The sequence below is a fragment of the Phoca vitulina genome, unplaced genomic scaffold (assembly GCF_004348235.1).
Source record: "Phoca vitulina isolate PV1807 unplaced genomic scaffold, GSC_HSeal_1.0 scaffold59, whole genome shotgun sequence".
Lineage (NCBI taxonomy): Eukaryota > Metazoa > Chordata > Mammalia > Carnivora > Phocidae > Phoca > Phoca vitulina.
Window position 1 is genome coordinate 4607484 of NW_022589762.1, and position 22958 is coordinate 4630441.

The 22958-nt window shown below is 50.7% G+C and overlaps 1 protein-coding gene across 1 annotated transcript in view; it reads left to right on the forward strand.

Moving 5' to 3' along the window:
• The window catches only part of PRMT8 (protein arginine methyltransferase 8), a 91953-nt gene extending 80511 nt beyond the window's left edge, over nucleotides 1–11442 (forward strand). Inside the window, exons 8-10 of the mRNA XM_032391074.1 lie at nucleotides 1278–1428; nucleotides 9642–9763; nucleotides 10539–11442. Coding sequence (XP_032246965.1) covers nucleotides 1278–1428; nucleotides 9642–9763; nucleotides 10539–10622 — 357 coding nt within the window. The 3' untranslated portion in view covers nucleotides 10623–11442. The remainder of the gene's footprint in view (nucleotides 1–1277; nucleotides 1429–9641; nucleotides 9764–10538) is intronic.
• The last annotated feature ends 11516 nt before the right edge of the window (nucleotides 11443–22958 follow it).

Below are 22958 nucleotides of genomic sequence, written 5' to 3' on the forward strand. Positions count from 1 at the left end.
TTACAGAGTCTTCAGACAGAGGTCCTTGCTACACAACCCCAACAATGGGAAGCTTCCTTAAACCTCACTGAAAACTGTCTGGATGCCTCTAGGGCTCTTGGAAGGTTTGCCCCGTCTCATCGGGGCCAGCAAACAGTAGGTCAGCATCCTCCACACAGAAAAGAACAGCACATTGCAAACTGTCTTTCATTATACTTGCTCCCCACGCAACATTGATTTTCAGCCACTTCCCAACTGAAATTGTTAGAATTATTAGTTCTTTGTGTTCTCTGTTCCCCAGCCAGAACTGAAAAATTCTTACCTCTTATTTCTCCCCTTTTTTCTTTCTTCCTTTCTCTTTTTTTTTCTTCCTCTCCCTCCCCTTTCCCTCTCCCTTTCTTCCTTCTTTCCTTCCTTCCTTCGTTCCTTCCTTTCTTTCTTTCCCTCCCTCCCTCCCTCCTTCTCTCCCTCCCTCCCTCCCTCCCTTCCTTCCTTCCTTTCTTTCCTTTTTTCTTTCCCTCCCTCCCTCCGTCCCCCCCCCTTCCTTCCTTCCTTCCTTCCTCCCTTCCTTTCTTCCTTCCTTCCTTCCTCTCTCTCTCCCCTGCCTTTTCTTTCTTTCATCCAGGCTTGGTGTAGATGGTCAGCAGAACTTCCCTTGGTCCAGTCTGTGACTGTGGGTGGGCTCAGGTCCTCACTCCCGAGATAATATTTAGTGTCTCCTATTGCTGGAAACTTGAATATCAAAAAATTGGGAAATGACTAATCTGGTTCACCCAAATCAGGGGGAGGGCTTGATAAAGCACAGATTGCTGTTTTGATTCCATAGGTCTGAGATGCCATCCCTACCCCACCCACTCAGAATTTGCACCCAGGTGATGCTAATGCCCGTCATCTGGGACTACACTTTGAGAACCACTAGATGAAGGGAGCAATGCTGAGGGAGACTGCTTTGAGGCTGCTCCGTTAGATTCAGGAAGGCTCTGTCTCATTAATCCTCCTCTCCCCTCTCCTCCCCCTCCCCCATAAGCCCCCATCCTCAGAAGATTGACCTTCCTAATTCTGTTCCCCACACATTCTGATTCAAATGTGTTTGCACCATTGCCTGAGCTTACCCCACCCTAGAAAGGATAGAGGAGGTCCCTGGGAGGGCAGTGGGTGGGCTGGGGAGCCACCCCGAGAGTAATGACACCCCCAGAGAGTCTACTGTTGGTGGTCTTCCACGGGAAGGAAGCTGCTGACCAGGACCCAGACCTGGTGGAGGCGCTAAGTGTTGGCATTCTCTTTCTTCTGGGCCACAGGAAGTGGACATTTATACGGTGAAGACGGAAGAGCTGTCGTTCACATCTGCCTTCTGCCTGCAGATACAGAGAAATGACTACATCCACGCCCTGGTCACCTATTTTAATATTGAATTTACCAAGTGCCACAAGAAAATGGGGTTTTCCACAGGTGAGCCTTTGGTGGGCACTCACTCCAGACCCTCCCTCCATGTTGAGACCCTCCATGTTGAGGCTTTGCAGAAGTGACCGGGGTTGGCCTCTTCTTGGGGGCAGGACCTGGGGCATGAGCCAGGCAGGGGCCCTTGCTTGGCATCTTATAAGCCTTCTCCAGCACGCTTTTGGCTGCCAAAGGAGAAGGTAGATGAAAATGGGTATGGTAAGACCAGAGCTGAGAGTGTGTGTTGGGCAGGGAGAGGCAGAGGGGGACGGCCCCATTTGAAAGGCACATTTGTTCTTTGAACATTTACTGAGCATAGTCCGTGCGAGCGGTAAGGATATAGAGTAAGGTTTCCCTATCTTCACTGCCTCGCCCTACCACAGGATTCAACGGGTCTCTCAGTAGGCTGCAGCCTATGTCTCTCTGTCTCCTTCCTTTCTTTGTTGCTTCCACCCCAATCCTTCCTTCATTAAGTTCCTGACACTGTTCCCCAAAGCCCACCTGTTCTAGAAGCACAACAAAACTCCCTCCCTGCCCGCCTTCAGAGGTGTCTCATTTCCTGCCGCAGATGACCCCAAATTTCTTAGCTTGGTAAATGGGGGTTCCATGACCTGGCCCTAGCCCACTTCTGTCACCTCGCTTCTCACTGCCCCTCCTTTGCTTTGCCCTCTTCCCTTGTCCCTTCACTGCACACACAGCCTAGTCACACCGAACACCTTGCAGTCCCCGAACTTAGCAAGGCTTCTTAAGTCTCTAGGCCATCGTCTCTGCACACGCCAACCCCTTGTTCATCCAGGTGCACCATGGGGACAGGAGGGTCTTTTGTCAGAGACTCTTGTCATCTCCTTCCTCCCATATTTGTCTGCTAGGGCTGCTATAACAAAGTGCTACAGGCTGGTGGCTTAAACTACGGAAATTTATTTTTCATAGTTCTGGAAGATCAAGGTGTCGGCAGGTTTGGTTTTTCCTGAGGCTCTCTCCTTGGTTTGCAGGTGGCCTCTTGCTCTCTGTGTCCTCACATGGACTTTCCTCTGTGTGTGTGTGCTCCTGGTATCTCTGTGTGTGCCCTAATCTCCTCTTTCTAGAAGGACACCAGCCACACTGGATTAGGGCCTACCCAAAGGCCTTATTTTAAAGGCCTCTTTAAATGTCCTATCTCCAAATACAGTCATATTCTGAGGGACAGGGGCTTAGGGCCTCAGCTCCAGACCCTCCCTCCATGAATTGCGGGGGACACAATTCAGGCCCGAACACCTCCCCCATCCCCGCCCCTCACCTGGCCAACTCCAGCACAGGCCTCATCTCTCACCTGTGTTATTACTTGATGCCCTCCTTCACTCCTGGTCAAGGTTAGGCATCCTTCTTGGAGCTCCCTAATATCCTGTGCTTATGTCAGTCAGTCATGGTGATGTAAAAAAAAAGGGGTAAAAAAGTCAAGGAAAAAGTCCTCTTTCTATTGCATCCCAGCCTTGTGCCTCAGAGACATATGTTAATGATTTCTTTTGTATCCTTCCCAAACATTTCAATGGTACAGAAGCACATCGCTTTTTATTTGAAATACTTCTCATATAAAGTTGCAAAAATAGAACATAGAGCTCTGTGAACCCTTTACCTAGCTCGCCCATTGGTGGCATCTTATGTAACCACAGTACCACATCCAAACTACACCTTTTTTAAAACACCGGATAGCTCATACTAAACACGCTGCCCTCTGACACCTTGTCTTTATTTAACAATACACCTTGGAGAGCCTTCCACAGACTCACAGACGTAGCTAGTGTATTTTTTTTTTTTTTTGAAACAACTACACAGGATTCCATGCCAAATGTACCATTGTTTATTCAATATTTTCACTCTTTTTATGCAATTCTCAGTCTCCCCATGGGCTGGGGTCACATCTCATGAATCTCTGCCCTGCTGGCGTCTACAGTAGGCTTGGCTCGCAGTAGGTTCTAAACAAATCTCCGTCCAGGGAGTATATCAAGATCCGAGTCCTGCCCTTGGGAACATGTTCATATTGATCATGCCTGTGAAGTCCTCCCGGGAAGTGGGAGCACGTCGTCGGGGGCAAGTGAGCGTGCATGTGGCAGGGGTCAATGTGTTCTACCAGAATCTGAGGATATGATTATTCACTTCCTGAGCCTTGGTGACAATGATCCTCTTTTACCTGTGGACAGAGCGGGCAAGAGATTTATCTAACCCCTCCCAGAAGGGCTTTTTCCAGAACTGATGTCTCCTGACCACCAAGACCACAATCTTCTGGTCTCCATCATCCAGGCCAGTGCTGGTGCCCCTTGTCTTGGGGAAAACCAGAGACCCCCCCAACTGGGGTCATTTTCAGCTACTACCTTCCTTAGTGGGGCAGCAGGTGAGATTGTCTTCCTGGTGGTCAGGAATAGCCTGGAGGGGGAAGGGAGATTTTACCTGGACCTTGAAGGATGGGTGAGACTCAGCCTCACAGTAGGGGGTAAGGCAGCCGCGGGAGGGCTGAGCAGGAGCCTGCTTGAGGGATGGTGACGGTTTGCTCTCAGCATTCAAGTCTCCAACCCACTGGTGCAGTTTCTTCCTATTCTGTGGTCACAGCCCCACTGTAGTTCCTCACAAGTCCCTATGAGAGAAATGACAAGGACTGTGTTTCATAGGCTCAAAGACCGTGGGTCTAGATCAAGGTCCGAGCTCACTCGTCTGTCTTTTTGCAACTATGGTGTTATGTTGCCTCCTCTTTGCACAGAACCCCAGAAACTCAGGTCTCAAAGGTCACCCAGAGGTCTTGCAGTCTTCCGTTTCCCTTCTCAAAGTGTAGTCTGTGGCCAGCAGCTTCAGCATCACGTGGGAACTTGCTAGAAATGCAAATCCTCAAGACTTACCCCAGACCTTCTGAATCAGAAACTCGGGAGTGGGGCCCTCCAGGTGATTGTGATACACAAATCAGTCTGAGAACCACTGCCCCTGTGCAGGACGGCTTGAACAAGATGCTTGTGAATTTGGCTCCCGTTGATGCCTTTCTGGAAAGATAATTCCATCTCCTTACTACGATAGGCCCTCTTTTCTCATCAAAGCCTATGTCTTCTGTCTGACGTAGGTCCCTCTCCATGCAGCATCCCCATATGTTTAGAGATCAGGGGAAATAATTTGTTTAGCTGATTCTTCAGCGACCTGTGGAATGTCCACTGGGGGTTTTGCTACCAGGTAGTGTGGGTTTGGCAGTGGGCTTTTCAGACCCTCTGCACTCTGACCGCCTAGAAAATTTACTTTTTGTTTTTAAGGACTTCAGATGCACAGAATTAGATTAATCCTAATTCCTGGTTCATGACATCATTGGGTCAGGCATGGTTCACTTTCTGCTTGTTTATTTATTAATATAATGAACACCTGTGAACTCACCACTAACTCAGTAACTAGAATGTATATAAAGTATTATTAACTAGAACGCAATAGTAACTGGAAAGAAATGTATTATTGTTATTAGAATGTAAATGCATTATTTAATATCAAGAAATAAACTATTACTAATTAGAATATGAGTGTTAACCAGAAATACATTAGTGGCTATAATGATACTATTTATAATTAATAAGTAAATTAATTCACAGTCACATAATTAATCCCTGTGAGCTCATCACATAATTAAACAGATGCTCCACCCCATCTCATCACACCCCCCCATATTGCCTCTAGATGAACATCATTCCAAATGATTTTGTGTTCTTTATCCCCTTGCTATTTTAAAAAAGTTTGATCACATCTATGTGTATGTCAGAACACTGTATTGTTTGGTCTCAGCGATTTTCGAACTTCATGCAGAGTGTAGCCTGCTGTATGTGGCCCCTTCCCATCGATTATCCGCCAAGCTTTCTGTCTCAGCCCAGCCACAGCTAGCTCTGGGGGGCCCACTCGAAAGCACATCACGTAGCATGCAGCTTGAAGACAGTCCCTGTTAATGGCTCTCGAGTCTCCTCTCTGCAGCTCCAGGCAGAAGCTGTTGAAAATGAGCACAGGAGCCTAGGGTTCCAGGCTGTGCCAGCCAGCGGGCATGGCTGCCCTACACCTTGGCCACATCCTCAGTGGGTGGGGGCAGGAAATGGGAACTGGGACCCTTGGGGCAGCTGGAGTGCGTGGAGGGGCAGTTGCTTGAGTAGAAGCAGGCCTGGGTTGGAGTCTTCGTTTTTCCAGGAGTCAGCCAGGTAGGGCGGCCATACATAGGAGATGGGCTTTGAGTAGTTTAGTTTCTGGGACTCTGGCTTGTTATTTGTGAGATGATGTGGTTGGACCGAGATGCCTAGCAGCCCCTTCCCGCTTTGCCATCCCGTGACAATGAGTCATTGTAGCAGGTCAAAGAAACTTCTTGGTGCATAGTCTTTCATTCTCCAAAAAGCTTCTGACCCCCCGGGGGAATATAATTGCAAATTGATAGCCAGAAAAAGTACTAAATTTCAGGAAAAGCTACCAGCCACTTAGACACTGGGAAGTGAAACAGGGAGCAGGATTCCACTCCCTTTCTGAAAGCACCAAGAAAAATCTTGTGAGGGGCCCTTGCCGTTCATTCCCACAGCCCCCTGAGCTCTGCACCCTTGTCCTTGGTCAGGAGGATGACCCAGCGATCTGAGTGTCTTCTTGCTGAGGCTGCAGGATGTGAAGGGAGGCAAGGCTGTACAGGTTGCTGTTTCCCAAATTTAGAACCGTAACTGGCACATGATAGGCATCCTGAATTGATGTCTGTTGAATGGAGGAATGCATGCTGGGGGCAGTACTGGTCACACTCACTTAAAATATAGAACAAAAGCTGTCCATAATCCAGAGCCCAGAGAGACTGGGAAAGGGAGGGAGAAAAGGAGAGGTTGGCATATGGGGTCAGGATATTAAGAGTATAAAGATATCTTCATAACAGGGAAAGCTGAAAGTCACATACATGATCTTGAAGGTTATAGTTGGGGCAGGGGAAGGAGGGAAAGACTTACTCCCTGATGAGAACTCTAGGTGTCATCCACAGCCCTGTGTTGTGTACTCACCCTTGCACCTAGCACCTTTCTAGATGCTTCCCCAGGACATTCTACACTGCTAGAGTGAGGCAGCACATCTTTGCAGGTCAGAACCATAGATTATGGATAAATAAAATTATATATACCACTTTCCATAGTGATTATATGGGAATTATATTATAATGGCTTATTATATTATAATGGCTTAGTGATACCCTCACATTGGCCTAATGTGTCATAGGGTGACTATATAATTTATCTTTCAATTAAGGACACTTCTGATAGTGAAAGGGAGAGCTATTCATAGTTATGCCACAAAGACAAGTAACCTGGAGTTGTCTTGGGCACAGCAGGAGATTTGGTCACCCTTAGTACATCCTTTCCCCCTTGTCATCTAATCCTCAAAGTACCCGGGGAGATCAATATCACGCCCCACATTCTGCAGATATAGCAAATGAGCCCCAGGGTCATAGTGCAAACACATGGCAATGTGGAAGCAGGAAACTGGGCCTGTTGTTGCCTATTTAATGTCCTTTCCACTCTTGCCCATCTGGAGATGTTATTAGATGCAAAAGAGTAGGTTTGCACAGTGATTTCAGCCATGCTGTATGTCTACAACATCTGGGGGGAGATTTTTAAGTCTTGGCAAGTATGCCCCCTTCACGTCCCCCAGAATGACTGAATTCAAGTCTCCAGGAGTAAAGTCAAGACATCTGAATTTTAGTCAGTTTCTCCTGGACACCCCGACAGAGTATTAGTATTGTGAAAGCTGGTTTAGATAATTAGTCCACAGCTAATGGACCCATCACAGAAATGAAATGTTGGGGGAGGTTCTCAAACTTTTGATGTTGATGGCAAGGGGAAAAAAAATCACTTTCCTCCAACACAAGGCTGGCATATATTTTGGACAACCATCAGACACACCTAGGCTTGATGGCTGCCAACCCTGAGCCAGCAAAATCTCTGGGACTCTCTTAAGGCATCTGATTAGGTGACAGAAGGAAGCTGCTTGAATCTCCTTGCCTGAAGGTCTTTAAGAACAGGAGAGAGAGACACCTGTCTGAGCTGGTGTAGGAGGAAGTGGGGGCGAGAGTGCTTTCAGTCATATGCTGCCATTCTCTGCACACACCAGAGACTATCTTTACACAATTTATTTAGATATAGTTGGCGGGGAAGGTGCCGGGACAGGTGGACTTTGTCCGTAGACGGCAGTATGCCTTAGAGGCCATGAAGGCTGGATGTGTTTGGGAATCTAGGATCTGAGAGGCATAGACTGCACATTCATGACCCTCCTTTGATCTTTTCCAAGTGCTCAGGCTGCTTTTCCCCCACCATAACTTTGAGTTTGTGTTGATCTCCTAAATGCACACATTGAAGGCTACACGAGTCTTTAACCAAACCACTAACCTTTGATCAAGCCAGTTCATTGCAAAGGGCGAAGAAAGACAGACCCTTCACTACCATTTAAATAGGTCTTGGGGTTTGTAAGATCTTAGGGGTTACCTGGTCTGGCTCAGCGCATGATAAATCCCATTAGTGGTTGTTGTAGGAACACCTCAAGGCTGGATCTCAGGTAGCTCAGATGATTGCAGAACAGCCTTGATTTTTCCTGATAAATTAAAAATCTGCCTTCTAGTAATTCCCAGTGACTAGCCTTTGTTCTGTTTCCAACGCCATATATAACGCCACATGTAAGTCTTTCCATATGACAGCTTTTGAAGTATTGGAAAGGCACTTCTTATATTCTCCCAAGTCTTCTCATCTTTAGCTCTGGTCCTAAGCAAAGAGAAAATCAGTATTAAGGAGTCCTACATCCAGGTGGTGAAAGGTAAGATCCTAAAGGGCCAAGAGGAACTTACTATAATGGCTTCTTCTACTACCTACAGTTTTCAAAGCCTCCACTGTAATTGAACATCTGTGGGTACCCTGAAGCATAACGAAGTGTCTGCTCTTTGGGTTTTTGCCATAGCTCATTTATTCAGCTCTTACAGATCTAGCAAGTGTGGTGGTAGGCACCAAGGACGTCATAGTCAATAAGCCTGGCAGGGCACCTGTCCTCATGGAAGTTGCAGTCCTATGGAGGAACAAACAGCTGAAAAAAGACAAAGACCTTTATGCCATAGTGTGATAGACATTGTGGTAGCATAAGCCCAGGGTGGGCCGTCGGGCAAGGCTTCCCAGAGGAAGTGACCTTGACGGATGAGGAAGGGAGAGCTTGCTGGACAGGGAGGGAAGAGTATGCCAAAGATAGCTGGTGCTGAGGAAGATGGCCCATAAGCAGGACCCCTCATTTGGCTTTTGAGCGTGCAGTGTGTCGAGAGAGGCTGGTTGGGATTTAATGGCAAATACAGGGGAGGCGCCAGCATCGGTGCAGCTCTGGATCCTGCAGGAGTGCACTGTGAACCAGTGGTGGGTCTGTGGGATGAGAATTATGCCCCATTTCTTTTTTTAAAGATTTATTTATTTATTTGAGGGGGGAGGGGCAGAGGGAGAAGGAGGGAGAGAATCTCAAGCAGACTCCCTGCAGAGCGCGGAGCCTGATGTGGGGCTTGATCTCAGGACCCCGAGATCATAATCTGAGCCAAAATCAATAGCTGGACACTTAACCGACTGAGCCACCCAGGCACCCCATCCCTCATTTCTTTTTGATCCAGTTAGGAGGACACTGCTGAAACCCCACAGCAGGCTTGGGCCAAGGGTACTAGGTTTGGTTCTAGGGCAGAGAAGTGGCAAGGAAAGCTATGTGTAGGATGGGGGTGTCAGTGGGACACTAGTTTAGCTCTGGAATTTGCATACATAATGTCATTTAAGGAGAGCCAGGATGGCCTACTCTACAAATCTCCCCCTTACACTGTCTGAATGTCTTCCCTCTGTTGAACTGATTAAAAACAGTAGCATTTTGAGTTTCATTTGCATTAATGAGTTTAGTTGGTGAGAGGGTATTCATCCCACCCCTTGGAATGAACTTGTAATACCAGCATCTTTCTCTTCTGATTCCCTGGAAGATCAGCAGCCCCGAGGAGATGGGAATTCGATGGAAGGAGGAGCACTGGGGCTGAGTGAGGATTTCTGGGGCTTGGCGGCAGGCTATAGGGGCTGGGCACTGACCCTGCAAGAGTGCTGGGTATTGGTTCAGTGAATCCCAGAAGAAGCCCAGCAACTTCTAGGCAGGGTCTCAGCCTCAGAACTTCTGGAGATATCTTCTCTGACCCTTCCTTCCTACCTCCCCTATTCTTCTCCCCTCAGCCCCCGATGCCCCCTACACCCACTGGAAGCAGACTGTCTTCTACTTGGAAGATTACCTCACTGTCCGGAGGGGGGAAGAAATCTATGGGACCATATCCATGAAGCCAAATGCCAAAAACGTGGTGAGTGCTGAGGCAGTCTCTGTCTGGGCCAGGGTCAGAGAGAGGAAGGAACCCATTGAGCTGGCTCCCTGCAGCTGCCAGGACCCCCTTGCCCAGGTGCCCGAGTGTCTTGTGCACAACCAGACAAGGTATTGGGGGAGGGGCAGTAGAAAGCCGGGTTTGGATCTGACCAGGTGTCATTGAAGGCCTCCAGCCATGGCCCCTTACCACTCAAAGATGATAGATTTTTCTCAAGGCCCCGCTCTGGACTTTCAGCCTTGAGGACAGCTTCCAGTTCTTCATCCAGGGGGCTTTGAGCACGGAGGCTGTTGCCATGGGTTTCAGATCATTTAGAACAAGCCAAGCCAGGAAATAACAGTTTCTGGTGGCCTGGAAGATGTTTGGTTTACATTTCTTCAGTGGCCCTGGTGGGTTGGGGATCATGTGATTCTTTTTGAGTAACCCCAGGTGCAAGCATGTGTGTTGAAAGAGTCTAGAGAATGCTTTGAGGGTTGTGCCACACAAGACTCAACCACCCCACTCTGTTTTCTCTCAGGATGAAATCAGAGGGAACATTTCTATATTATAACAGGAAGGGTTTAGGTTCAAAATCAAAGCACTTCCTGTGAGGATAATGAGACACCAGAATAGATTCCCGAGGGCTGTTCGTGGGAACCCCTTAGCTAGAAAACCTTAGAAACACGGTAGTTGCCCATCCCCCTGCCCGCAGGAGTAGGAGGCGCTCGACTCGCTCACTCCCACACTAATGCTGGGATCCTTCGTTCCTCCTTTGCAGCGAGACCTCGATTTCACAGTAGATTTGGATTTTAAGGGACAGCTGTGTGAAACATCTGTATCTAATGACTACAAAATGCGTTAGCACACGTGGGAAGCTGCAGCGAGCGAGCAAGAAGAGAAACTTCCCTCGATCTGCGGCTCTGTAACAAGGAATACCGTTTGCAGGACTACACACTTGAAAACCAGAGTTTTAAATTCTGCCTTGAAGATTGGTGAACTCACCAGGGCTCCCGTGGGCCCTGCCACTAGGACAGAGAGCCTCCAGCTCCCCAGCTCGGCTCTGGGAGCCCTTCACCGAGGCTTTGTTGTCGCAGACAAAGAGCAATCTCCAGTGTGGTGGCTGGGGCCCCGAGGATGGAAAAGTACACACGTATACCCATTGTCCTCCTTAACTGTGAATCTCCGGAACTTCCAAGTTTTGCATGCTGCAGGCATCTAGGACAGATTGCTTCACTAGAACCTGGAGACATAGTGTCTTTGATAGCATAAGCCAGATTACCCGTCTGCGTGGTGCCGTGTGCGTGCGTGCGTGTGTGCGCGCCTCCAGCGGATCCATTAGTTTCTTTACCCACAACACCTGTATATGAATGCATATACAACCACGTGGGTGTATTTCTGTGTTCATTCAGGGTGTGTGTGTGTGCGTGCGTGTATGTGTGTGTGTGCGTGCGTGCGCGTGTGTGCGTAGAATATATATTACTCTCAGAGGAGATTCTGTTGCTTTCGAATAGGAATTTGTTTTGTGATTAGTTCTCCCCGTTCCCCGTCCCTTACAGATGTTAAGCAGCTATGAAACGTTCTCTGTACTAGCTCTGGTCTCCTTTTGACTAGACTGTGGCTCTGAACCCTGAGCATAGTACCATGCACTCTGTTGGCACTCAATAAATGCACATGAGAGCAAATCGACGGCCTGGCTGTGTTCCTGGTGCTCTGGGCTGGGAGGGCTCGGAAGGACATCAGAGGCCCCATAGGAACGGGAGATCCAAGGAGCAATGGATGCTGCTCCCAGATCCCAGAAGGCAACTCATGGTTGAAGCAGCTGTGAAAGTCATGACTGGTTCAAGGGCATATTCCCTGCAAACTCTCAGGGGGTGGGAAGAGGGACTTAGCAGTGAGGTGGGGGGATGTGAGCTAACCAAGAACGCTCTAGAATAGGAGGCTACATGTAGCCCGGAGGGAGGCCAAGCTCAGAAACAGGAGAATCCGGGATATGCGTCCTGCTGGGAGGGCCCGGAGAAAGCAGGAGATGGTGGTCCTGGGTCCCTGGGGAGAGACTGGGGCAGGGTCTGAGTGGAAGGCTAGTGGGGAGATTGTTCTTGTCCGAGGTGCTGAAAGTGTGCAGCACTGCACATAGTCTCATCCCTGCTCCCTCACCCCTGGCCAGTGGCTGGCCTGGCCTGCCACCCTCCGTACCAACAGGAGCTCACCCACCTTGACGGGGGCCTTCCCACTGAGCCCCAGTGAGACTGGGTCCTAGGATGGTACCCCAGATTCTCACTGCAGCTCCCCCCTCCTCAGCATGGTTGGTAAATCTCCAGTGCCCTCAACTTCTTCAACCCTGCAGATTCTAGATTCTGGTTCCATCATGGAGAGGGCAGAACCAGATGAGAGATTTCTGTGGTTGGGAACAATCACCTGAGGGAAAGACATGGGCCTTACCTGTGGGCAGGAACCCAGGCCTAGCTGCCTTGAAGATTCCATTGCCAAGGAGCCTGAGGGTCTGCCTTTTTGCTGTGTGGGAAGGAACAGATCCTGGGCCATGGAGGTGTAGGCTTGCCTCAGTGGACCTTGGGCAAGTCACATCATTTCCCTTATTACCACTGAGGAAAGGGAGCTGGACTAGGTGAATGTTTTCCACATTGTGTCCTGGGGAGCCCTAGGGCTTGGGGGAGGTGCCAGGTCAAGGTGGGCAGAGCTATGGATTTCCCTCTCCCCAGATTAAAAAAAGAAACAACCCAATGCTTCCCTTATCTGTTTTAATTTTCTTTGGGAAAAGGATTCTACTACTCAAAATAAAAATGAAAGAAAGAAATGAAAAGGAACCAAGACCAAAACCAAACACCTCCAAAAATGATGTATCTAGGTGACCCTGGAGTCCCCCTGGCCCTAATACTCTGAGGTCAGTGGAATCCTGGACCCTCTCTCTCTCTCTCTCTCTTTCCTTCTCTCCCACTGTGAGTTCTGTGCAATTTCACCGGAAGCTGCCCCCAACCAGCATTTGGGTCTCAGCTGGGTGCCTACCACTTGGCTCAGAACCACATTTTCACCCACCTGCATCTTTATGTTATCTCTTGCCCCCATCAGCTCTGAAATATTCTCTTTAGAACCACTGTCACTCAGAAAGGGGGACAGGCTCTGTGGGCAGATATGGGTTCTTTGCCTGGATTTTAAAAGGGGCCTCCTGAAGGCACACATAGCTCTGTGGATGCTCTGCTTGGCAGGCAAAGTGAATTTGAGTCCCCCCTGTTCCTTGGTCCGGCACAAAAACTGCACAACAGTACTCAGGTGCCCCAAGAAAAGCTATGCTGGGCCCGTCGGAGCCTGTGTTTGTTTCCCTCTAGCTAGTAGAAGGCTGCCCTGCATTCCAATTCTAGCCAATCATACTTTCCATTAGAAACCTGTCAGCAAAACTTGCAGCCTCCATCCAAGTGTGGTAACTGAATCTCCGTAGGATGGAAGTCAGTGTACTTTGCCAGGTATGGTGAAGCGTTTTGATCTGGTTTGGGTTTGGGTTATTCTTTAGCTTCTGAGACAGGAGATCTCATCTGCATCATCTCCCCTGGGAGAGACACCCCAGGTGCTGGGAAGAAAGAAGGGCCCTTTGGAGGTGGTGGGTAGAGCCGAGCGGGCCCCAGACGGAGGGAGGTAGAGTAGCACTTGGCTTGGCTGCAGGTGGGGCGTCCTGGGGCTGGCAGTGCCTTTGAGAATGATGAGCGACTCCAGCAGCAGTGGCCCCTACCCTTCCATAATGTACTTGTTGGCTTCCGCAGAGTCCTGGAGTTAGGGGCAGAGGCGCCCCCACTCGTTCTGTAGCAGGGACCCACTGAGGCCCCAGGAGGAGGAGTGGGGTTGTAGCAGAGCTGGGCCGGGACCTCAGTCTTGCCCAGTGGTCCCTCCACCGCCCGTACGGGTCCCTCTGAACCCAGGCCTGGAGGCCTCTCCTTGTACCTGGACAAGTACAGCTAACATCATGTAGTCCATATGTTAGACAAGAAGGACAGAAAAGCTTGAGGGGACAGCAGTGAATGTGTTAGGAGAGGGAAGGGGGCTTGAAGAAGGACATGGGGGTGGGGGCTCCCCCAGAGGGCATTTGAGGGAAACGCATTAGTGGCTTTTCACTGTGGTGGCACTTGGGGAACTCCTACCTTCTGCCTTTCCTTGGGCAGGGAGCCCAGCCAAGTTCATGGAGGATTCCATCCATGGTCAATGAGGTAAAATTGTACATTAGCAGGACCCAATCAGGATGATGACACCCCCCATGCCGGATGCTCCAGGCATTTGGGGCCCGCAGGCATCCCTGACATCGCTGGGGGACAGGGCAGGATTGGGCTGAGCGGAGGCCCAGAGGTCCTTCAGGCCTCTCCAGCCACCAGAAGAGAAGAAGGTCACCCCTGCAGCTTGCCCTGGCCCTGGGTCTCCAGCCCCTGTCGCGCCATTCCCATCTCTGCTCCTGGGTTGCAGGGGTGAGGCCTGGGGAGGCAGGAAGGAGCACCTCCACAGCAGCCCCTTCCTCCTGCCCACGGGAATGCTCTAATGGGAATTGTAATTTCCTTCTGATTCAGTGGGAAATAAGCAATATCTGCTTGGAGCACGTTCTGCATCCAAGTTGGTGTGTGAGATGGGGTCTCGGCATGACAACAGAGGCGTGGCAAATATGACTTCACTTATGAAACCTCTTCTGTCCCTGACCCTACCTTTTTTTTTTTTTCCTTAAAGACTGTACAAACCTACTAGTGGCACTCCTGTCCTCTTCTTCCTCTTTGGGGGAACTTCTCCGTTCCATTCCCAGCCGACTTCTCCCCACACCTACAGCCAGGGGGCCTCTTTTGGGGTCTTATCTGAGCTTGTCTCCCTGAGTCACTCTGAGGGTCGTTGCAGGCATGGTCCCTCTTCGCCTTTAGAACGCAGGCTCCAGGGGCGGGAACTGGCCTCTCTCTGCCCATCCTCTTGAACAGCATGGGGTGTGGGTGGGAGACGGTGACAGCTGGCCAGTTTGATATCATGGAATGTGTCCAGGAGCCATTCTAGGATTACCGGCTTCCTGTCCCTCTATCCTGCCCCTGGGGAGAGGCTGACATTTTCCTTACTCTTGTACAAACCACCCCATGGAGGCTGTCTCCCCTGTGCGAGGCCCTCCCTGCTCCCCTGTCTCTACAGCCTTCCTCCCCCGGGGAACAACAGCTGGAGCCCCACCTCGAGGCCCTGCCTGAATCAGGACATCTGCAACACAGTGCAGTTAAGCCAGACATCTCAGCCCATTCTCATGCCTGGGATCAGCCACCCGGCTAAGACCCTGTCCTCGGCCTAGGGGCCAGCTGTGATCATGGGGTGATCGCCTATCTTTCATCTTTGAGTCTCTCTTGTTCTCGCACCGCTCTCCACCCCACCCCGCCACTGCACAGAGGGCCCCCACCTTGGGTTCTGGAGCCCTGTTCCTGAAGACAGATTTTTCTGGGTCCCTGCCTAGAATCTTGAAGAGCTCCTCCCTGCATACCGGGCTTCTGAGCACAACCCCACCCATGTGGCCCTCCAGCTTGCCTTAGACCCTCGGGCCTCCACAGGCTTCCCCCAAACCCTTGGCTTGTGGTCTTGGGATTGCCAGGATAAGCCTGCTTGAGGATGGGTGATCTCCTCACACCTGTCTAACCACATCTAGAGCCTCCCAGGCTGCCCGGAGCCCAACCCATGGGAAGCAACGAGCTCATATTCAGCTCAGGCTCAGACACGTTCAACAATCAGAAGTTTGGCCAACAAGCATTTATCAGCTACTTAACAGGCTCCTGGCCCTGAGCTAGGCAATGGCAGGCAGCAGAGTCAGTAGGCACGGTCCCTACCCTCACAGCCACACTGGCTGGTTGTCAGTCTCTGGGCACGCTGGGCTCACTCCTGCCCCCAAACTGAAAAATGAGGTCCCCCAGCCACCTCCCTCAGCAGCCCACTCTACCCCATCCCACCACATCCGTAGTCTGAGCCCAGCTCAGTGTCACAAGCCCTGCCAGGCTGGGCGGTGAGGTTTTAGCCTTCTTAGCATCTCTCAGTCATTAAGCCTATGAAACAAAAGGAAAATATGCTATCTGTGAATCCCATAGAAGGACCTAGTCTGTCATTTTCAGAGAATGACAGCACTCAAGGAGGCCCGGGACCCTTTTTGATCCTAACCATAGGTCATTTATCATAGCAGAAGTGAAAAGGGTCTTTCCCAAATACTAGGTTCCAGCTAGCATCTCAGCCTCAGGGGCAGCCAGAGCAAACTGGCCAGAAGAAACTCCCTGGATGCTACGTCACTTGACCCAGGCCCTGCTGTCCCCCCTTCAAAGGGAAGCATCTGTCACTGGACAATTCTGCCACACGCCGTGAGGATTGGAGCCAAAGACTGAGGCAAACCCCAGTGGGGCCGCTTACTAGCTGTGTGACTTTGGGCAAGTCACTCTACATCCATGAGACTCAGAAAGAGATGACCTGGAGGAAATGAGATTAATATAAAGCATGTTTGGAATGTGTAAAGCGCAATCGCAATTCCAGTTACAATTGCTATTTTAATAATATTTCCGCCCTGCATGCCAACTCCGTAATTGAGAAGCATGCCTGGGTGCCAGTGCTGTGGGCCTCTGAAGGTCCTGGGGGCGGCAGGCTCTGCTGTCAGAGCCAGGGTCAGCAGCTGCTGCGGCCCCAGGACTGCAGGCTGGTCACTGTAGGTGACACACATGTAGGGTTTCTGCCAAAAGCCCTGGGCAGAGCGGCCTACTTACTGGCTCCTGTTCATTAGCTCTTAAAGGCCTCACAAGTGGTTTGTGGGGATCTCCCAGACCTCCAGCAGGAAGTGACTGACTGACACCAACAGCACGTGTCCTTCCATTAGAACGAAAAGATCCTCAATCAGCGAGATGCCGTAGCCCCACCTGGGGCACCCTGGTCAGGACCCCCACTTCTGGCTCTCTCCACCTGCATTTCCAGACACAAGGACTTCCCGGTGACCTTGAGACCGATCCTAGAGTCTATGTCTAGTGCATGATTCATATCCCGCGGAGAAGAGCAGTAGCAATCCAAAATGTTCGCTTTACTCTGGAATCCGACACATGTTGCTATTCCCAGGAGACTTTTCCTCTAGTGGTATTTGGTTGTGATTAATAATGTATTGAGTTTGTGTACTCAGAGCACCTATTCTCTTTGAGGGCCCGGGTTAATGGCTCAGGAGCACGCTCTGGGCCTGGCAAGAGGGATGAGGGGGGACCAGGCTGGGAGCCTCATCTGGATTGCTGTAACCACAGAAATGCTTAGATGAGAGCTGTCTGGCTCCACTTAATAGGAAATAACCAGCCACCTCCCCAGTGTCACAAATTGTCATTAATGTAGCCGAGGCACGTGCCACTGTGGCATTGTGAGTCAGAAGGCATTAGAAGAACAGAAAAATAGGGATCCTTCTCTGTGCCCAGGGCAAGGATTGAGCCTCCCAAGAGAACATCAGTGCAGGGAGGAAGGAGCAAAACCCAGAGATGCTGAAATGCTTTGTTGCACACACCGCCACATGTCACCACGAAACATGAAATCTATTTGAGGGCAAGAGAGGGTACCCTTGCCACTTGTTGTCTGGAGACTGGGCATGGCTTTCGGATCAAGCACGGGATGCTACTTCATCTTCAGCACAAGGACTGTGGTTCCATCCCAGTTGGAACCAGGAGAGCTAAGCAAGTAGTTTTTCCTAACTTCCCCCCCTTCTGTAGAGATTTCTCGAGTCCCTCCCGTGTAGCAGACATGACGCTAGGCACTGGGAACACAGGAGTGAGCAAAACAGATGCGTCTGCCCTCCTGGAATGTACAGGAACCAGGACGAGCAGAGCCTAGACAAGAATGATAATATGATGGAAGAGGAAAGGCAGAGGCTGAGGGAGTAAGAGCCTCTCTGGGGGCACCTGGGTGGCACAGCTGGTTAAGCCTCCTCCTCTTGATTTTGGCTCAGGTCTTGGTCATGATCTCAGGGTCATAGGATCGAGCCCTACAGGGGCTCTGCACTCATGGGAGTCTGCTTGTCTCTTTCTCCCCTCTGCCCCTCCCCCTGTTGCACTCTCTCTCTGAAATAAAGAAATCTTTTTTTTTTTTAATTTTTTTAAGAGAGCCTCTCTGAAGATACGACTTTAAGCAGGAGCTCACAAAAGCAGAAGCAGAGGGGCAAGGCAAGGGAGGGAGAAATGGGGAAACATCTATGCCCAGGCCCAGCCCAAAGGTGGCCAGAGGGAGTGACACATTTGGAAAAGAGGAGAAGAGAAGAGCGAAGGCCAGGGCCAGGGGAGAGCAGTGAGAAGATACAGCCAGGGCCCACGGTCAGGAGCCTCGGGAGCCACCGTGTCAGGGAGCTATTTGCCTTGGGCACTGAGAAGCCACTGAAGGTTTAATCAGCAAAGTGACAAGACAAGATTTGCACCCCACGCATGCTCACAATTTAATGAGCTCAAGTTGGCAGTCCTTTCCCCTGGAATCTGGTAATAGACTTAACCCACTGCCTGCTTCAGAAAACCACAGACGACCACAGACAAGGTCAATGTAAATTGGGCAGAGCCTCTAGGAGCCACGAGTGGAGGGTGTAGATTGAGGCTTCTCTGGGATGCTGCTATGGAAAATGGCTTGAATACAAATTGCTTCATTGTAGGGTTGCCTTGTTCACCAATCAGGGATCCACAAAGGGGCAATTTGTGCAACTCTGAGATTATTTGCATTATCCTTTCTGGTGTCATGTCATACTGTTTCCGCACAAGGATGGCTTCCCCTCGGCTCAGAGGATGTAATGTCTGGGAGGCGAAAGGTAGGGTTTGTACGATGCTGGCTCTGCGTCTCGGGATGGTTCTGCTGTCTCCGAACCCCTAGGCAGCTGTTTCCAGGGGCGCATAATGCTCAGCATCGCTTTCAACTCACAGACGGATTCTTGAAGCATCTTTCCGAGGCTTCGTGGGTCATAATGGGTTTCTGATATTATGACAATTGCTTCCTGGCCACGGTCAGTTAGCTCAGTTGGATACAGCATTGTGCCTGAAGCCAAAGACGGAGGCTTCGCAGATTCACCACTCAAGTTTCATGGTCATGGATGATGCCTTGAACTCCAGCCAGCCTTGGAGACAAGCAGACCTGGGGCGGAAGGCTGACTCTTGCAGCCAGTGGCCCTGAGACCTGCCCTGGGTTGCTGGGAGTCTTTGTTCCTACGTGAATTCTTCCCCTGTTAAATGCGGACGAGACTAACACCTTTCTCCAGGCGCTGCGCACGCAGCACGCAGCACACATGGCAGCAGCTTATAAGCGCTGCTCCCTGTTTTCGGAACTGAGGGCCCCAGATGAGAATGTGTGGGTGACTCTGGGCGTAGAGCCTCTGCCCGCAGGAGATGGGAATGCTTATTTTGGGGGGCCAAAGAGAAAAGGCACACTATCCTGTTGCTTGGAAACAATTCTGCAAGTGGTATTTGCAGAGGCCTGGATTAGGGACACCCTGGGAGGTCAGAGCAGGGCCAGGGCTTGGGGAAGCTGAGATCATTAAACGTGACTCAGGCCCCAGGCCGCCAGCTGCATGGGGCAGCGCTGGACCGGGAGCTCATAGCTGGCCATAGTGACCTAACAGGACCTGCGGTCACCCGGAAGCAGAGGAGCACGGGCCACGCTGGAGTATGGACTCTGGAGCTAGGACCCCAGTTCTCCCTCTCCTGGCTGCATAACCTCAGGAAAGGCAGCTAGCCTCTCCCTGCCTCAGTTTCCCTGACCTGTAACCTGGCGGTACTGTTCTCAGAAGAAGATGGGAAGGATGGAATTAGAACCGTGCTGAGGACGCAGTCAACAGGTGTATGTCCGCTGTCATTGCTGATTACAGGCTAAGGCTCCGACTTCTGCTGGGTTCTGAGCGCCTCCAGGACTCAGACACGTTGGCCTCTGTGAGCCTCCCCACTCGGCTCCCTGTGTCCTGGGCAGCTCTCTGTGCCCACACTTACGATGCTCCATTAGCAGTATCTGGTTTTGTGTTCGCTGCCCCCCTCCCCAGCCCCGAGACTGCAGTCTCCTGGAGGGAAGGTTCTACAGCTCACTTATGTGTGTGCTTCAGTGTTGAGTAGAGTCCCATGGCCCATCAGAGACATGGGGTAAATAGTTGCCGAAGGGGCAGATAATGACTTGCTGCCATGACTCTCTTGCCTGTTGCCAGTTTCACCGGTTGCTCCTGTTCTTGGGACCTCCTGTGTGGTTCCCTCTAGGCCTAGGGGTTCTCGTCTATGAAACGAAGGTGCTCGCTGGGCATGATCCCCAGGCGCCCCCTTCCCCTGCCCGCACGGCCGGCTGGAAGAATCTGACTCTCCCATTCTGCAGTTCCACGGCCCTTATTTCGTGACCCTGGGCTCAGAGCTGTCCAAGGAGATCCGGTGCCTGAGTTTTCAGTGAAAGGAGGAGGGCTGCTGGGCTTTTTGTGGGGGCAGGGTCAGGGTGAGAAATATGGCTCAAGAGGGAAAATGAAGGTCCCTCCCCACTGCAGAAACACCCCCCGGAGGCTTTGCCAGTGAGCAGCCAAAGGAAACGGGAGGGGGGCATGGATACAGGTCTTCTCTGGGCCCTTGACTGCACTTTATTAGTCTGTGACTCTCCTGAGATGGGACTATCTCTTGGAAAATCATGTTAATAACCAAGAGGAAATGGAATTAGAGGTCCTGGCTGCCTGCTGGCCAGGGCTGGCTGACTCTCATCCAGCCGGGGACTTCATTTGGCTCTGCTAATATTGCCTATTGATGATCTCTGATTAGATTCCCTTTCATGTGTCGCTCCCCAGAGTGTTCCCAAACAAGGAGACCTGCGGAGAGGTGGGCTTCTGAGGAAGTTGAGGGAATGGGTGGGAGGAGGAGGGCTGCACAGGTGTTCAGGATCCGGGGTGGAAAGGGGGCTGGGATTGACAAGTAGCAGATGGAAGTGGAGGGCAAACAATATGGTCACATCTAAGCGCAGTGACTCTGGCCCCAGACTTAAGAATTCGGGGGCTGGGGGCGCCTGGGTGGCTCAGTCGTTAAGCGTCTGCCTTCAGCTCAGGTCATGATCCTAGGGTCCTGGGATCGAGCCCCACATCGGGCTCCCTGCTCGGTGGGAAGCCCGCTTCTCCCTCTCCCACTCCCCATGCTTGTGTTCCCTCTTTTGCTGTGTCTCTCTCTGTCAAATAAATAAATAAAATCTTAAAAAAAAAAAAAAGGAATTCGGGGGCTGGACAAGTCCTAGCTCTGTTGCTCACAGCCATGCTCTGGAGGAGGTCCTCATGCTCATAAGTCTCCAGTTCCACAGACAGAAGTTGATCTACAGAGGGTGTCGTGGAAGAAACTTGTAAACTCTAAAGTGCTGTATAGTCCTGGGTTTTCTCTTAACCCCTGCCCAGTCCACAAACCACATCTAGCTTTGACTATTTATGTGCATGGAGGAAATTCGGACCTGGAGAATTCAAAGTAGTGGATGATACAAAATCTAATTTTATTTGGCTTGAGGTTTGCAGTGTATAATCCCTAAGCCCCCACCTCCTGAGAAACCATGTTTCCTAAGGCTCACTGGATTTAATTGGAAAAAAAATCAGTGGTTGAGATTTAGTGACTTAAGGTATGGGATTGATGTAGCCCGGCTGGGTCCAAGTGCACAGAGGGGCTCCTTGGCTATGTGCAGGATGGAAATCAAACGCAAGCCAGCAGGAAGTGAGAGCAGAGTTTATTGAAGATACAGAGAGAGCGCAGATACAGAGCATGTGGGAGACTCGGAAAAGAAAAGGAGAGTCTCGTCTTTGCTTGGGGTCTGGGGTTTTATTGAGGATTGTGGTCTGGTATAAGTGTCCTCTTAGGCATCCTGGAACTGGTTTGAACAAGGATAAGGGTGCAGGTGTCCTCTATAAGTCACTTATTCCTTGAAGTCAGGAGGTCTTGGTACCAAGATGTCCAGCACCCGTGGGCTGGAATATGCACATGATGGCTTCATGGGGTCATTCTCGCCCAGTCCTTCCTTAGATGTTATATCCTGTGCTGGATGACTTCCAAAGAAATCATTAACTCCTTGTCCTTTACAAGGAGGACACACATTATTTGCACTAAAGAGACGTGTAAAGTAGGGGTGCAAGTCCCAGCAAGAATAGAAGCAGGACAAGGAGCAAAAGTCAGATTTTGATGGAGCTCTTCAGCTTCCCTATCCCAGTAGGGGAAGAAATGGCCAGCCTGGGAACACACTGGGCTGTGGGAAGGCAGAGAGGGAAGCCAAGGGATAAAATGTGGCCTGGTTCATGGGCAAACACGGGTCATGTTGAAAGTTGAGGTTGGTTGGTTATGAGGTTCTTTCTCCCTTCTCACCACACCCTGGTCCTCTCAGCACAGGATCCTGGGACCAGCGCCAGAAAGCCTCCCCTGTCTTCCTGCCCTGAGTGACAGATTTGACCCTGTCACTTCCCTGTTTAAAACCCTCCACGGGTTCCTCATCACTGACAAGATGGCATTTAAACTCCTCTGGTCCAGGCAGGCTCTCAAGGTTTGGCCTCATCTGCTTACATTCCCGGATTCATTCTCCATCCCCAACCCCAGAATCCTCGTCCCACATCTGCCCACAAGCCTGGCAGCCAGCCCGGCTGGATCCCCAAACCGCCTGCCCTCTCCCACTTCTCTTCCTGTCATCGCTACTCCCCACTGCTCCCCTTCTGTCTTTGTCTGAGGGCACAAAAGGCAGCTTCCCCCCACTCCAAACCCAGGGACAACTTAGTCTCTCACTAACTTCCCACATCGCAGGGCATCCTGCCCTGTCCCTCTCATTTCCCATCTCTCTGCTAGTTAAGTTCCACTGACTTTGGGCTCCTTGATTTTTTTCTCCGTTTTTATGGTCCAAGGGCATAGTATATTGCTTGGCACGGTGGCATATATTCAAACTCTCATGAAAAGTATTTCAAGCCATCAGTGGTGGGACTACTGGGGAGGGAGTCAGGGATGAAACTGGAATGGGTAGAGCGTGCAGTTTCCTCAGTGTGTGTGGTGTGTGTGTGTGGTGTGCGTGGTACGTGTGTGTTTGGTGAATGTGTGCATGCGAGTATGAGAGTGTGTGTGGTGTGTCGGAATGTGTGTGAGTGTGTAATATGTGTGGTACATGTGTGAGTGTGTAGTATCTGAGTATGTGATGTGGTATGTGTGTGTGTGTGTATGGTGTGTAAGTATATGGTGTGTGTGTGATATCT